The sequence below is a fragment of the Odontesthes bonariensis genome, chromosome 5, assembly GCF_027942865.1.
Source record: "Odontesthes bonariensis isolate fOdoBon6 chromosome 5, fOdoBon6.hap1, whole genome shotgun sequence".
Classification (NCBI taxonomy): Eukaryota; Metazoa; Chordata; class Actinopteri; order Atheriniformes; family Atherinopsidae; genus Odontesthes; species Odontesthes bonariensis.
Genome location: NC_134510.1, coordinates 19526756 through 19541948, shown reverse-complemented (window position 1 = coordinate 19541948; position 15193 = coordinate 19526756). Strand labels below are relative to the sequence as shown.

Sequence of the window (15193 nt, the reverse complement as noted above, 5' to 3'; positions counted from 1 at the left end):
CACTTGAGCCTTAAAATGACAGGGGCACAGCAAATTGGTTAACTATTTCTATTTCTAAAGACAATTATTTGTGTTCAGTTGGCTTACTTACAACCAACAGTAGAGTATCAATTAGATTTGCAAATGTCTTAAAGCCTTCAGACACACCAAAACTTGGTCTGTGGCCCAGATCCTGTTTTCCAATTATTCAGCATATAATTTATGTTAGAGAGAACAAAAATTTGGAGTTAATATAAATACAATTCTTCCATATAAAATATCTGTTAGAAATGATACCCAAAATAATGCGACTGGGAGTCGAATCTCTTTCGTGTATACATTCAATTCGACCCAGTGGCGAAGCGCATGCGCGACAGTGCAGGGTCCGGGGCTTTGAACCGGAAGTAACAGGAAACCAAGAGTAACGGACCACTAATTTCTAACAAGAACATGGCAAACTCAAGACCCCTTCATTTTTGGAGTGACGAAGAGACCGAGCTCATGCTGTACCAACTGAGAGACTTAAATATTTTGAAGTACATGGACGGTAGGAAAACACGGAATGGCCGTCTGTTTAAACAAGTGGCAGAACAAATGGAGGAGGCTGGATTTAAAAGGACGTCCGAGCAAATCCGTGTTCGTTGGAAGCACCTTAAGCAGGCCTACTACAATGCCAAGAAGAACAACAACCAAACAAGTGGCAACAACCCACTCTCTTGCACGTACTCTGAAATATTGGAGGAGCTGCTTGGAGGGCAGCCATTATACCGATCCGTAGAGCAGGGCCTGGACATCGGGTTAATTCCCTCCGTTTCAGGTGAGTTGATGTTACGTTGAAGCTAACTTGATATGAAGCAAGCTGGTGCATGAACGCCCATACACAATTTCACAACTGGTAATTATTGTTATCGCATAGAAGATGCATATGAAGTTACAAAAAATAATTACACATGTATTTAACTTGTTAAAGTATATTTGTGTTGAAGTACATGAGTAGTTAAACGTTTTGCCCGCAGCACACAGCTGTAGAACTGTTACACGGTGTAAACAGACCGTGTTGAAACACTGTCTATTGTTACACGGGCCGCGCTGCACGATGGACGTTTTTCGCTTGAGAAAATGTGTCAAAGCTAACTGTTGCAAAAGTGATCCAATCTAAAAAGTCTGTACTACGGGGCTTGTTTGAACCGCTCTGAAATCTTCACGTTTGAGTTGTTTCAGGTGGCGAAATTTGTCCTCGTCTTGGTTCTCATTTCAAGAACCCTGCACAAAATCCCTTATAAGATGAACAAAAGTATTACATTAACCGTACAAATAAAAGAAAATGCCTAACACGAGAGCACGTTTAGGGATTTGAAAGCTCTTTTTTTTTTTTTTTTTTTTTTTTTTTTTTTTTTGGTGGTTTTCTGTAGACAGTGTGCTGGAAGCGGGCGACCTGGAGGGGGCAGCAGAAGAGTCGCCGCCCGAGACAGTGCTGGAGCTGGATGAGAACTCATCCGAGTCATCAGAGAAGATTCCCACATCACAAAGTAGCAGCACTCCTCTTTTGCAGAGGACTATCAGCACTCCTACCTTGGATTTACCAAGTGAGTTCTTCTGTTTCCAACACATGCTTCCTATTCCCAGATCATAAAGTTAACCACATCGCATTATTTTCCTCTGGTAAGTACATACAATATATATAATTTTCCAGTTCTTTCTGTAGAGCCAAGAGTGGCACCAGCAGAGAAGAGGAGGCGCCGTAAATCTGATGTGGAACTGCTCATCTACAGGATGCAGCAGATGCAGAGGACCTGGATGGAGCAGATCCAGCGAAGCCACCAGAGGGAAGAACGCCTTGTGAGCAGCATTCTGCAAAGCAATGAAATTGTGGTGTCTACACTGATGGACGGTATCCGCAGCCTGCGTTCCTCTATGCCACCAAATTCATCACAGGTACCAAAATTTGAAATGGACTAAAGATCGGCCATAAAGGAAGCACCACTAATACTACAGCTGCATCCGTCTACCATGTTTTCTGTACATGAATTATTTTTGTGTTGAGGCATGAATTGTGTTTCCTCCATTCAGGACAAAGACGATAACAGTGGCGCATCTCGTATTTCACCTGCTCTAAGACATTTGGCCTCTCAGACAGATCCTACAGAGAAGCGATTAGTCGGCACACCGCAGAATAATGTCACAAGTAAAGGTTTGTAGTCATGGGGTTTGTGCATGAAATAAGCAGTAATTGTTTTTGTACCGTTACAAATTTCTTTGCTCGGTTTTATTCCTGTTAAGTTAAATTTATTTATTTTTTGGATGTGTTTTGAAGCTACCCAGACAAGAGTGCCTCGCAGTGATTGTGGTGTTTCCACCCTCACCTTCCCTTTGGACAGCCCGCAACTTTTCCTTCATCCAACAGTAGCAAAGCGACCGTCAAAGAGACCTCGACTAAGCCTCGCAAACGAAGAGGAAGGCCCCTCAGAGTGCAGCTTATCTAAGGGGGTTCAAGAACCAGAGGATTCAGCGTGACCACTCACTACTTTATCAAGTTTTTCCCGTACCTGTAAATCTTTTTACAATCAGCAGTTGACATATGTAGGATATGGAACAACCAGCAATGCTGAGGGCTTGGATTATTATGGTATGAAAGCACCAAAGAGCAAATGGTGTGTATACAACCTTATTAGTAACCCTATCAGAATAAACGTGAAACTGATCTTTTACTAGTTTATTTACTGGTCTTGTTTCTAAGTAAATGTGCATGAGAAATTTTTGAAGAAATTCCACTTCCTCCTAAGTTCCTTTAAACAAGGTACCAATCTCGCCAGCTCCACTGCTACAAATAAATGTTTGATTATATAGAATGTATATTATGTGTCTTCTTTTAGTTCCTATTCCAAATTTTAGAAACATGTTGTCTTTGTGAGTACAACCCTGAAATGATGGAAACACCCCACTTGGATGGCGTTCACTCAGTACTTTTTGTTTAAAAAAACAAAACAAAAAAAAACCATCAACATATAAACAAAACACAGATAATAAGCTTTTTTTTTTTTTTTTTTTTTTTTTTCTTACTAGCTGAACAATCTGGCTTTTTAAAACATGAATAAAAGAAATTGATCAAATTTACTTTTTCCTCACAGCCCAGATGAAGTAGAGGGGAAGATGGAATTGCTCAATTACCTAGAGCTATGTTTTACACAGCCAGAATATTCAGCTATCAAATAAAATTTTTTTTATTGTATTTATTTATTTATTTTTTTCAAAGAAATAAAGAAAAGCTGACTGAACGTCCTCAAGTGTGGCGGTTCCATATTTTTTTGGCATTTACAGGAACATTTACCTTCAGAAAAAACCAGACTAAGGCAAAAGGTGCTGAAAGAGTGAAATCTATCAAAGCCACAGAGGTGGGGAGGGGGGGCGGGCATGACACCACACTGCTGGGTGTTAAGTACAACATTCTTGAGATTTTTCTCCCCTGATGGAAGTAATGCAGAAAAGTTAAAATCTCATCAATAATGTAGCCAGTTCTTACTTCACTTATAAACCGCAGTTCAAAATAAGCTGCAGTGGAATCGGAATCTTACGAAAAACACCACATTCAACAGAAATTACACTGAAAATAGGCCTGTGTAAAAAGGAACAGAAACAGTCTGGAGAAGCTTGAGATGTCATGCCACATGGTGTTTTTAGTTGATTTGAATGAGGTTATTTCTATTTTTTCTACATTAGGCCGTTGAATTTATAGGTTATTGATAAGCATTACCCACCTCCATGTGTATAAATATATATATACACATATATATGTGTGTGTATATATCAATTTACCTTTAGGTATATATTCGTATCCAGACCATTGCTAAATAAATGTTAAAAAAAACAAAAAAAATTAGCAAGAGTCACAACTGCAGTGCAAAAGTGAAAAACAGTTTGCATTATTTGCTTTTGAGAGTTTGCATACAAAAATTTCAACTGTGTTCATATCTCTGACAAACTACCACAGAAAGAAACAGCTGAGTAAACAAGCAATAGTACAGATTTGTACACTGAGAAAGAAATTGCAAAACGCCTAATGGTGTCCAATAAATGGGTTCGCTACACCCTGAAGAGAGTAGAAGAAACTGTAAGTTATGATGACAGAATGGTGAATTGGAGGCCTCATAACTCAGCCATACAGCATCACAGAGACATCATTCAAAGTTTATATGTCACAGGAGACTCTCAGCTTTAACTGAACAAAAGGGTTTGTTGAGACATTATACAGCTTTGAGACAACAGCAGTTTACGTTTTAGGAAGACTAATACTCGGCCGAGGTGCTTCTCCCTCTCTGTTTCTCACTCAAAATTTGATACTGCACCATACTCATTGGTCTGGAAGAAAGTGGGTTACTACAGAAGCAAAGGATAAACAAGTCATTGTCACCAGTAAGGTGGATCGGCAAAAAACAGCTCCACAAATAAGGGAGGAAATCAACACGACAAGGTCAAAACCCATATGCCTGACAACTGTGAAAAAAAGCTTGAGAAAGGCTAGTCTGAAGGTTTGTATGTCTGCAAAAAAAAAAAACACTACTTCATCCACAGAACAAGAAAAAGCGATATGAGTGTGCAATGGCACACAAAAAATGGACCTATGATGAATGGAAACAAGTCGTCTGGACCAACAAAAGCAGGTTTGCACTATTTGATTCTCAGTCCCCAGATCTCTCTCCACGTGAGCTTGTGTCGGGGAATAATTGGATCGATCAATCAGAAAAGTGCGTCCCACGAATCAGCATTCTTTCATCGATGTTACAGTGTTTACTGCTCGGAAGCAGGGGACTGCTCGGTCTGCACCTTGAAACAGGCGCAGCTGTTGGCAGGCGGCAGCACGCAGTGATACGAAGGGAGAGAAAATAGCGCCAAGCGATTGTGAGGTCTGACTTTTTCCTGGAGAACGATTTTGTGATGCAAATGTATTACTCTTTTGAACGCATATTGTTTTGAGAAGCAAAACGCTTTATTTTTGTGGCCCCAGCCAACTAGCCGGACTACCTTCGTCAACGCCAAAACGAGGCCCGGAACTCTGCTCACAGGACGCAGCAGGGGGTAAGAAAATGTACATGCACGATATTGCTAATATGGGATGTCATACAGCTTCATGTCAAATGAGGCGAACTAGCCCTTTAAGAAAGCTTGGAATGCAATTCCTGGCACATACCTTTAAAAACGTGTGGAACGAATGCCTCATATATGCCATGCTGTTGTTATAGCCAGAGGAGGTTACTTTGAAGAAAGCAAAGTCTAAGCAAGAAAACCCTAATACCTGATAATTATAGCAATATGTATTCTGATGAGGGACTCTTCATATAATAATCATGTTTATTTTGTTGCAAAGTATACCAATAAAATTATGATCTTTCATCATAGATATCAAGATTGATGTCTGGAGATTTGATTGGAAAACTAGCTCACTGAAAACTAAACATCCATATCTAGTCTTCAAGTTTTATTTTGGACTTTTGAGAAATCCTGCTTAAAGTGGATTGCTGCTTCCATTTCTCTAAACTGTATAACAGTGTTTGTGGTTCAACAGAGAGGATGTGGTACTTTCTATGCAGAACATTTAGGAGATGAAGTCACTGAAAGCAAAGCAACTAAAATTAGGATTTCTTATCCCCCCATGTCAGGATTCTGCTTTTCCCAAAGATGTTAAACCGGGATGTCCTGTTAATATAAACATTTGCCCCAAGTTTTACACAGTTATATTACTTGAACTGACCTGGTACCCCTGCCTGCATCCATGGTGAAATGTCTGTGCCCTCACCATTGGTCTCCAGTTTGGTCGTGTTCATGGGAGCCAGAAGTTTCACCACCTCTTCCATCACCTGTTGATATGCACACAGCTTTTCAAGCATGCCTCACTATTATTTAATGGGCATAATTGTAACTCCAAGATATATCATCCATTATTTGAATGATATGATCATTGTAAAGCAGACTCTAGGCGCTGAAATGGTAAAGCACAACAAAAGATTGTGTGAAAGTGTCCTGGAGACACATCTAAATAAAATATACCACTATAAAGCTTTGGTTTTCTCTGCCTTCATTTAGCAAAAAAGGGAAAATATCGTCTCATCTTGCAGAATCTGTATCATGTGTAATTGTGGGTGTTCTTTTTAGTCATAATTTGACCTTTGGCCTAACCTGTCGTGCCGCGTCACTGCCAGTAAACTGGAGAGCCACTGGGGTGAATGTCCCCAAGTCGGACTCCATAACAAGGTCAAAGTTGGAAATGTTCACCTGTGTCGAGAAAGTGCAAAAGGGACAGAGCAAATTTAAAAAAGGAATAAAAAGAGAAAGCCGAAAGACCAAAAAACATGGGCATACCTTGAAATTGACTTTGAATTCAAATCTACACGAGCTGCATTCAAACTGAAACGACATCATACCTTTTAACACCTACCTTCGAAGAGTTTGTGCACTCCTACAGCCACCAGGAGTTGCTAGAGCAGCTGCCACAGCCAACTGAGGCAATTTAAATTCTATTCATGCAACAAAAGTAAGAACTGTATCGGCCAACTAGGGAAGTTATGGTACACTGGTGAAAAATGTACTTTTTCATGCACAAAATAGCACTAGCCCCGTACCTCTGTTTTTTTAGTATATAGTTTATTATGGGTCAGAGCCTGGTAGGCAGCCAAAGCTCTAAAATTGGAAACTGTAGACTGTGGACTGTTGCATAGATCCTTTACACTGAGAAAAATCTGGGAGTTAGCCAAGGCCTCTCCGGTTTGCTGGAAGCACATTTCCACACTCCTACACTGCTTTCACAATGCTCTGACCCTTCCTGCTTCTTATTAGGGGGGGTGGATATTTGCTTTATGACTCTCACATGGTGTTTTCTAGTGCCACAGCAACAGACTGTAACAGTACCTTGTGGAGATTGAAGTACTGCTGTGCTCCGACTCCACCCTGTTCCTCAGCTGTCCACAGCACTGCTCGCAAAGTTCTCCTTGGACGCAAACCTACAAGCAGGTGAAGACACAAATGAACACAGAAACAATACTCACATAATGTATAAATATCAATAAAGATAACAGCTGGAATTAATACTACTGGAGTTGTTTTTTTTTCTGTAGAATTTGTATAGAAAAGAAAACTTGATTGTAAAAGTTCTCGTCTTTTCTAGCTCTCAGTTTATTCCGCTGCATTCTGTTGTCCCCAAGAATGTTGAACTGTTTATTTGAGTCAGGTGCCCTGTTATGTGAGGTCTTGTTCTTCCAAAAAACATCTGGTTTATTTCCCTGTTTACAGTTTGAGGAACTGATTGTCATTTTCTCCTTAATTGTGAGAACTGATACTCTCTGCTCTCACCTTATGGTACTCACTAACAGGTTGTTGGAGTTTACCGGATTCCGATTATGGAAGAAAAAAAAAAGATTTCTCTCTTCCATCCTGTTTATTCAGATTCATTATATTTAACCTTGATACATTAGGAAAACAATTCATCACGTGTACTCATAGGCTAGATATTCACTTTCATAATGGGGCTTTATTACCTAATTAAGAGCATGGTCTCAGTTTGAGAGGATGATATCTCTCTCTCTCTCTCTCTCTCTCTCTCTCTCTCTCTCTCTCTCTCTCTCTCTCTCTCTCTCTCTCTCTCTCTCTCTCTCTCTCTCTCTCTCTCTCTCTCTCTCTCTCTCTCTCTCTATATATATATACAGATATCTATACATTTTTTTAAATTAAAAATTTAGACATTATGATCTTCTTCCTGAGAGGTTCCCCCCACTCATAATGCTTCTGTACGCTTACAAACCTCTGACCTGCTCCTGTTTCCTCTAACAATCCAAAGACATGCATATTGGGATAGTTTATGATTTTTGATTGGCTGTAGGTATGAGTGTGAATGGTCTGTGTCACGGACCTACCTAGAGCCATGTTGGAAGGTGGTTAAGGTTAACCATTAATTCAAGCAGTGCAGGTTATACCTAAAGAGGCGTCAGCTAGTTTGGATCTGAATGTTGAACGTTTTAGGTTTGCTGTTTGTTGTCAGTCAGTGTCTGGCTGACAGTGAGAAAGGAAATAGGCGTCAAAGGCAAAATAATGATCCCGTTGAAAAAAAACAAGCCCGACTTAAACGTTGCAGCATGAGTAGTACTTAGTTACTCCCTAACGTACTTCTTTCCCACAACAGAAAGTTGTAACTCTTCTGAGAAAGACTGAGGGAGGACGGCTACACGATGGCCCCAATTTTGAAACAACTGAACTCACTAAAACTATCTGAAAATAGTAACTCTTTAGCTTTACAGTTGAATATTTGCACTGTTCTTAAGATTGAGCTACATTTTAAATCCAGTTATCACAACAGAGGGGATCTGTGGATCCCTGGGACATAATCATGTTCATGTTTCCAAGGAGATAGAGCCCTGTTTGACATAACTGTTTCAGGGATGCAGCTTTGATAACTTTCATAAATCCTCTGAGCTCAAGGTAACATATTAAAATTGGACGAAACATATTCAATTAAAAATTATGTTTAACAAGAGTATCCATCCATCCGTTTTCTATACCCGCTGAACCCGTAGGTCGGGTCGCGGGGGGAGTTGGAGCCTATCCCAGCGGTCATCGGGCGAGAGGCGGGGTACACCCTGGACAGGCCGCCAGTCCATCACAGGGCCACACAGAAACACACGAGACGAACAACCACACATACGCTCACACTCACTCCTAAGGACAATTTTAGAGGCACCAATTAACCTAACATGCATGTTTTTGGACAGTGGGAGGAAGCCGGAGGAAGAAATATCCAATTATCACATTAAAGAAAAAAAGGAGTCGTTATATTGAAAAAAATAAATAGATAAATAACTGTCAATTAATCCATTAGCTATCTGTTATACTTTAAAAAAAATCAGGTCAGTCAAAGGCAAATAACAGAAATATTAGAGATTAAAGAAACTTTGACATTTCTCCTGGGTGGATCTTAATATCTAATCTGTTCGATGTTATCATATTACCACTGTTAATATGTCAGACAGATGCACTGCAACATCCACTGTTCAGTACTGTGACTCCTTACAAGTCTTAGATATATAAGACACTGATTTGTGAATAATAATTTCCCTTTTTTTAGATCGGCCGAACCGACAAAACTGCTCAATCAACATGTCTCATTGGACCTTTTGTGAATATGACATTCAGCATCACAAGATGTGAATAACATTGCAGTAGTGACGAATTTGAAGTTACAGTGATGCCATCAAGTAATTATTCTATTAGAAAACACAAGATTTTAGTTGAAGTTGAAGCATTTTCCCTCTAAAAGCCACTGAAATTCTACTCCAGAGGTGAATCCAGCCTTGAAGACACCACTGATTGTAAAACCAGACCAAAACCAGCCACAGCAGTCTGTGAGGGGTCATTCCTCATCAACCTGGAGCTGGTGGCTGAGCAGAGATTTAGAGTGGCATCGGCGTCTCTACACAGATGGTTATGTAATCAAACATAAGGGAACTATGGCAAACTGGATGAAGCTAAAACAGCAGGAAAATGTTTTAACTTGCAGCTGTCTGCCACTTTATAGATTGTTGCAGTAAATACATGTGCAAGTTCATCTTGTATTTTACCACGCTCTGTAGATGGCTGTCTCTGTATTACCTAAGTCTTTGATAAGTGACAGGGCTTCCCAGGAAATCATGGCTCCACCTCCATCATCCATAGCACCCTGGCCCACATCCCAGCTGTCCAAATGGCCGCTCAGTAAGACGACCTAGGGGATTGTTCAGATAAAGAGAAACTGTGTAAACACAGAGAAAAGCAACTGAGGGAGTTGGTGGGACAGTTTACTGAGACTCTTAATCAGGGAAATTCAGCCATTTTAGATAACACTATCTGAACTGTATCCTGTCTATACTTCATGAAAACATACACATAATGAAAACAACACGCTTGACATTTTATTCAGTACACCTAATGAGAAAGGCTTTCCTCATCAATCAAGCAAGGAAAGAAAGGCTCCTGAAAACATGATAATAAAATGGGGAAGCACACAGTTCTGAGTGTTATGGCCTCTTCCAGGAATTTAAGAGGGAGGGATTCCTGTCAGTGGGACGAGTCTGACCTCATGCTCCTGGTTAAAAAAAATAATTCTGACCTGAGCAAACTTTGGACAACAAACCAATGGTCAAACATTCCTTTAAAATGCAAGTAAGTAAAAGAATGCGAAAAGATATTTTTAGGGATTCAGTGACATGGCCTCAAGGCAGACAACGCCACTTTGGTCGAGACTGAATTATATACAGATGTTCATTATCTGTACATGATGAACAGAAATACATTTTTGAAGCCTAATTCTTTTTCCTCTAAAACTGTTATTAGGTGGGAGTTGCAGTTGGTCTCAAATACTTGCAATATGGCATCAGTACCCTGTGTTTGGCTCTAACTGGCATTCTCAATAAGAGTGAACATGCAAGAACCCTATTCCATCTACGTAAAGCAGATAACACCCACCCTGATGACTTTATCTGCATATTTCTGTAGGGGTGCCCGTCTAAAAAGAAGTAGCAGCATAAAAGTATAAAAAAAATATGTGAATGAAGTAGGAATACAAGAATGTGGGAATGTAAGGTGTTCTATGCACAGATGTATTCTATTACAGAGACACAAACACTCAAAAGCATGCTGCTGTCTGCAAGTTCTGTGAATCACTTGGATTGCACACAGTATCAGAACTATCTCCATCTGTTTCCTCATTTTTATACCTGGTTGTGTCATAAACGCGCATATATAATAATAATTCAGGTCACCGGCCCAGATGTATCATTATTGTAATTCTTAGACAAGTTTTAACCTTACAAAATTACTTTTCCCCGTGTTTGACTTTTAGTTGTTACATTCAGCTCCTCGGTTAGAACTACAATCATTTACTCTGAAGTTGAAGACCAGATAAGCTGCAAGCTTACATTAAGAGCCATGAAAAAAATGGATATGTCATAGTGACAAGTAGATTAGAAGATCCAAAAATATTCTTTTCAACAAAAACAACAAAAAACGACTAACACTTGTGACTTTGCAGTTTACAGCGAAAAGTATGCACATCAAAACTTTTCTATTTCTAGTGCCCACATGCTCTTTGACATGTTATTAATCTTAGTTTGGGTATCTACAATAATTTTACATACTTTAATGTTAAAAAAAAACACGTTATTTTTCTCCCACTGTACCTTAAATACCCTTGTCTTTTAAATTACTCACTTTCGCTACTGTCTCCTCCTGAAAGGCCCAGTCCTGCCAGGCACCTTGTCATTGTTTATTTGAGGAGTGTGAAACTAGCCAGTAGTCAAGCATTAGGCAAATGTGTTTCATGGTGATGACAACATGCGAGCGGAAAAAAAAAACTCCTTGACATCAAATGATTCAGACAGTTCAGGGCAGTGTCTTCTGTGGGAGAGAATACCTCCCTTTAGTAGAGACTGCGGTTAACTTTTAGACCTTTTACACGCACAAAAAGGCTGTAGAACGCACTGAAGTAGAGTGAAAAATGCTAAAAAGTAGATGTTCCCTTTGAAATTTCAATTTCATTCAATATAAACACAAGAAACTTGTGCTAAAGAAAAATAAAAAATAAAGGACCAGACTCAGTGAATAATTCTTATACTCCCTATAATATAGATCAGTGAGCAGTGCTGACCAACATGTCATTGGGGTCATCAGGTGGGAACCTCCTTTCATCAGTGTTTCGTCTAGTTGGGCCCACGACACCTCCAGGAGGCTAGACGATGACCACTGGCGTCCCAGAGTCACCCCCCTAATGCCAGCCAACACTGCCCCTCACACCACAACAACCATAATCTACCTCAGCCTCTCACCAACTGCACACCAGTCACAGCGGGGTGGGGATGCAAACCCTGATCAAAGAGAGATGGGAAGAGAGGAGGTTGAGAGGGTGGAAAAAAAATCCAAGCAGGTCAGCAATCTTAGAATACTCTGAAGGGCAAGAGATGACTCACCAGACCTCAAATATACACTTCTGCTCTGAGCGAAGGCGTGCATACTGCTGCTACTGCAAGCTTTAGCGCAAAGTCAGGAATCTTGTGTTTGGTCGTCTTGGGCTGGACAGGTGGGACGTGATGTTTTGACATTGCCTAACAAGAAGCTCCATCCCAGTTTTCTTTCACAGATTTTATCTGAAATAAAACAACGCTGGCACGATCCAGTGCAACTAAAACTTACATAGCCCCACTTTGATATTTCAGGAGATTTTCAATCCAACTGGAGAACCCTGTGGAAATGGGAATTGTTGATCAGACAGAAGCAATCATCGAAAGCATCAAACTTCCCTCGCTCTGGTCTTTACAGGAAAAAAGTCATGACTGCGCAGGAAAACGGCACTCTGCTTCGTTTTCCGACCACTTTCACTGTGTGCACATCTGTGTGCCCACATCAAGCATCATGCACCTTAGAGTTGACCAAGCACTTTGTTCATCCCAGTCTACCAGTGGACATGTTGAATCAGTGTTTTTTTTTTATTTCAGGGGCATCGTGCTAACTTTGCTGTGAAGTAATCACATACATTTAGAGATATCTGCAGCAGCACTTTATCTGTTTATCAGGTTCTACCTGCTAGACATGTTTTGATCATTATCCACATTCACACAAACAAACGGTGTACAACACCGTCCTGCATAGCTGCATCACGTAATGTGTTTGTTTAGAGCACCGATGAGTTTCAGACTTTAAGCTTGGGGATATTTTGCCATCTTATTCGATAATCAAGAGTCTAACCGTGCAAAAAAACTCTACTCTAACTAGTATAAGCTGTCTGTATAAATGTGTTCACCCTGTGACATACCAACAGCCATACATTGCATATAAAAGAAGGATACAGGCACCGGGCCTGAGATGTTAAGCCAAAGAAGAGGTTTCCTGAAAACTTAATACCACCACTAGGCACTGCTTACCATAATAATTTAGTCTTATGTGCATTCCCATTAAAAAGGCATTAACTTATCTCATAAAATACAAAACACATTTTTCCTACAAGTCATTATGGCTTCACTTGATAGAAAAACTCCTTCTCAGTCTGCTTTTGGTCAATTTTGCCATCGAGGAATCCCATAATCAGTTGTAGACTCATTCAAGCATCCCACTTCTGGCTTGAAAAAGAGACCAACATAGCAAAGGCAAAAAAAAAAACAACAAAAACCCAAGGCTTCATTACAGCAGTTCAATGACAAATGGTTTCACTTCTTATATACATCACGGCAAATAACTTTACAAGGCTGCAGGATATCTTTCAGACAATACATCATGGAATCAGATCGTTCTAAGTATCCTATTTTTACTTCCAGTTAAGTAAGATTCTGCATCCCATCTGACTCCAACATTTCTTACACATAAGCTAAATAACTGCAGGTGGTGCTTTGGCACAAGTTTAAAAAATGAGAGTAGTTTGCTTGATTTCAACAAGCCTATTATTTTCGTTGAGTTGCCAGTTTTTTTCCCTACATTTTTTATACATAAATAAATCTTTATTAAAATGGTATGGGTTTGGAAATTTTTGGAAATAGGAGTGCAATTCAAAAGAAAAACAATCTACTCCGCGGTAAACACAGCTGTTTTCGACTGACACTGTGGACACGTGCATAATAAAGGCAGACTAAACATCTGTTGGAATATCTGCAATCAGCAAAACTAGGACACACCATTCTTTCCTTGTCTCTTTGTTGTTGAAGTAAAGACAGTGCCGCTAACTGAGAGCAGCTACTAACTCAGAGGAAAACAAGTCAAAGAGTCCTTGAGCCAAAAGAAGTACATTGTAACATCTGCTTTCCCTCTAATTTACTCAGAACATCCAGCCAAACAGACTAACTCTGACACCAACCTAGAAACTGAACTGAAAAGAGCGTGTGGCCTGATGGTATATAGAGATAAACAAGTGAGACATGCAGGTATATGTGATGAGTGAGCCAGTGCTACCTGATCAGGGTACTGCCAGCCTCTAATCTCAGCCACTGTGTTAAAAGAGTCAGCATCTGGCAGAGTCTTAGCTTCCATTGTGAGTCTAACCACAATCTTCTGTCCCCTCTGAGCCATACGACACATCAGCTCAGCATCCTCCACAGTAATACAGGCTGTAGGGATGCGCTTCACTCCATCTTCGTAGTCCTGCCAACCTGTGTGGGGACTACACAAAGAAAGGCAAAGACGGGATGTATTACTATTGACTAAACTAAAAAAAAAGTTCAGAATGAAGTGCCGGTCTCAGAGGAATGTACACAGTACCACATAGTGAGACGGTGTGGAGGCAAACAGACAGATACCTGTTAATAGAAAATGGAGTGACAGATCGAACGAGTGTGGCCACCGCTCCTACTTTGGCTGCCTCTGAGGCACCAAAAGCGCGGTAAGCCACCGTCTCTCCATAGCTGACAAATGGCTGGTTAAAAACCACGATCCTCCCTGCAGCCTTGCTGGCTCTACGCTTCAGTTCCTCAAAAGACTGAACCACCAATACCTCAGCCTCGATACCTGAAGGGATCAGAGCGATGCGGTGAGCAGTAAAAGGGCAGTGGATGACAGGTTTAGCTGGCTTCACAAAGTATAGTCTGTACCCTCAGGAGGTGTTCCCACACTGCTGCCCAGACCCAGTATAGCCAAGCTCTTGGTCCGGGGCAAAATCATCTCTGCACTCTCCTTTCCTCTGACCCAGTGTGGGATTTTGACTGGTTCTGAAGAGGAAACCACATGAGGACACAAAAAACAAAGAGTTGTAACACCAAAGTCCAAGTTCCTGTTGAAAGAGTTTGTGAAACTTCAATGTATCACTCGAGGTAAACCTCAAACACACTCACCCAGGTGTACATCCAGCCCATCCTGTGTCATGGCATTGTACATGTATTTAATGGCCATATCCAGGCTGTGGGAGCCACTGACACGGCTCCCTATGGTGTCGGTAAAGTCAGCCAGCCGTTTGTACGAGCGCTTCTGGGCAGCACCAAACACAGCCAGCTCAATGATCTGTTTAGCAACGTCACTGTAGCCCGCTACTTCTGCTGCTATGTCTGAAACTGGGGTTAGAAAGAAAGTGTTAACCCCATGTCCACCCCCTGGGAATCTTTTGAAAAATGCACAAGAAGAACATAAATAAGAAAGTTAATGGATCTCTTCAGTAGATAAGTATACAAATAAATGTGTACATGATGGTAGACGGTAAACTGCCCCCCCCCCCACTGCATATCCG

At 40.6% G+C, this 15193-nt stretch overlaps 2 protein-coding genes across 5 annotated transcripts in view; one reads left to right on the top strand and one right to left on the bottom strand.

Moving 5' to 3' along the window:
• Positions 1–15193, bottom strand: part of LOC142379834 (carboxypeptidase Q-like) — a 32724-nt gene that overhangs the window by 16801 nt on the left and 730 nt on the right. For all 3 annotated transcript variants that reach the window (XM_075465151.1, XM_075465150.1, XM_075465149.1), the window contains exons 3-10: positions 14805–15020; positions 14565–14681; positions 14274–14481; positions 13930–14137; positions 9610–9721; positions 6880–6971; positions 6151–6246; positions 5726–5831 (exon numbers count right to left, since the gene is read on the bottom strand). In XM_075465151.1, coding sequence (XP_075321266.1) covers positions 5726–5831; positions 6151–6246; positions 6880–6971; positions 9610–9721; positions 13930–14137; positions 14274–14481; positions 14565–14681; positions 14805–15020 — 1155 coding nt within the window. The remainder of the gene's footprint in view (positions 1–5725; positions 5832–6150; positions 6247–6879; positions 6972–9609; positions 9722–13929; positions 14138–14273; positions 14482–14564; positions 14682–14804; positions 15021–15193) is intronic.
• On the top strand, positions 356–2687 carry LOC142379835 (uncharacterized). 2 transcript variants are annotated; one of them, XM_075465152.1, is made up of 5 exons: positions 356–796; positions 1392–1565; positions 1673–1914; positions 2050–2170; positions 2294–2687. In XM_075465152.1, the coding sequence occupies exons 1-5, from the start codon at positions 430–432 to the stop codon at positions 2491–2493; spliced, it is 1104 nt and encodes a 367-aa protein (XP_075321267.1). In that variant the 5' UTR covers positions 356–429; the 3' UTR covers positions 2494–2687. The 2 variants fall into 2 exon arrangements, with proteins under 2 accessions (XP_075321267.1, XP_075321268.1); XM_075465153.1 differs by having other exon boundaries at positions 361–796; positions 1685–1914.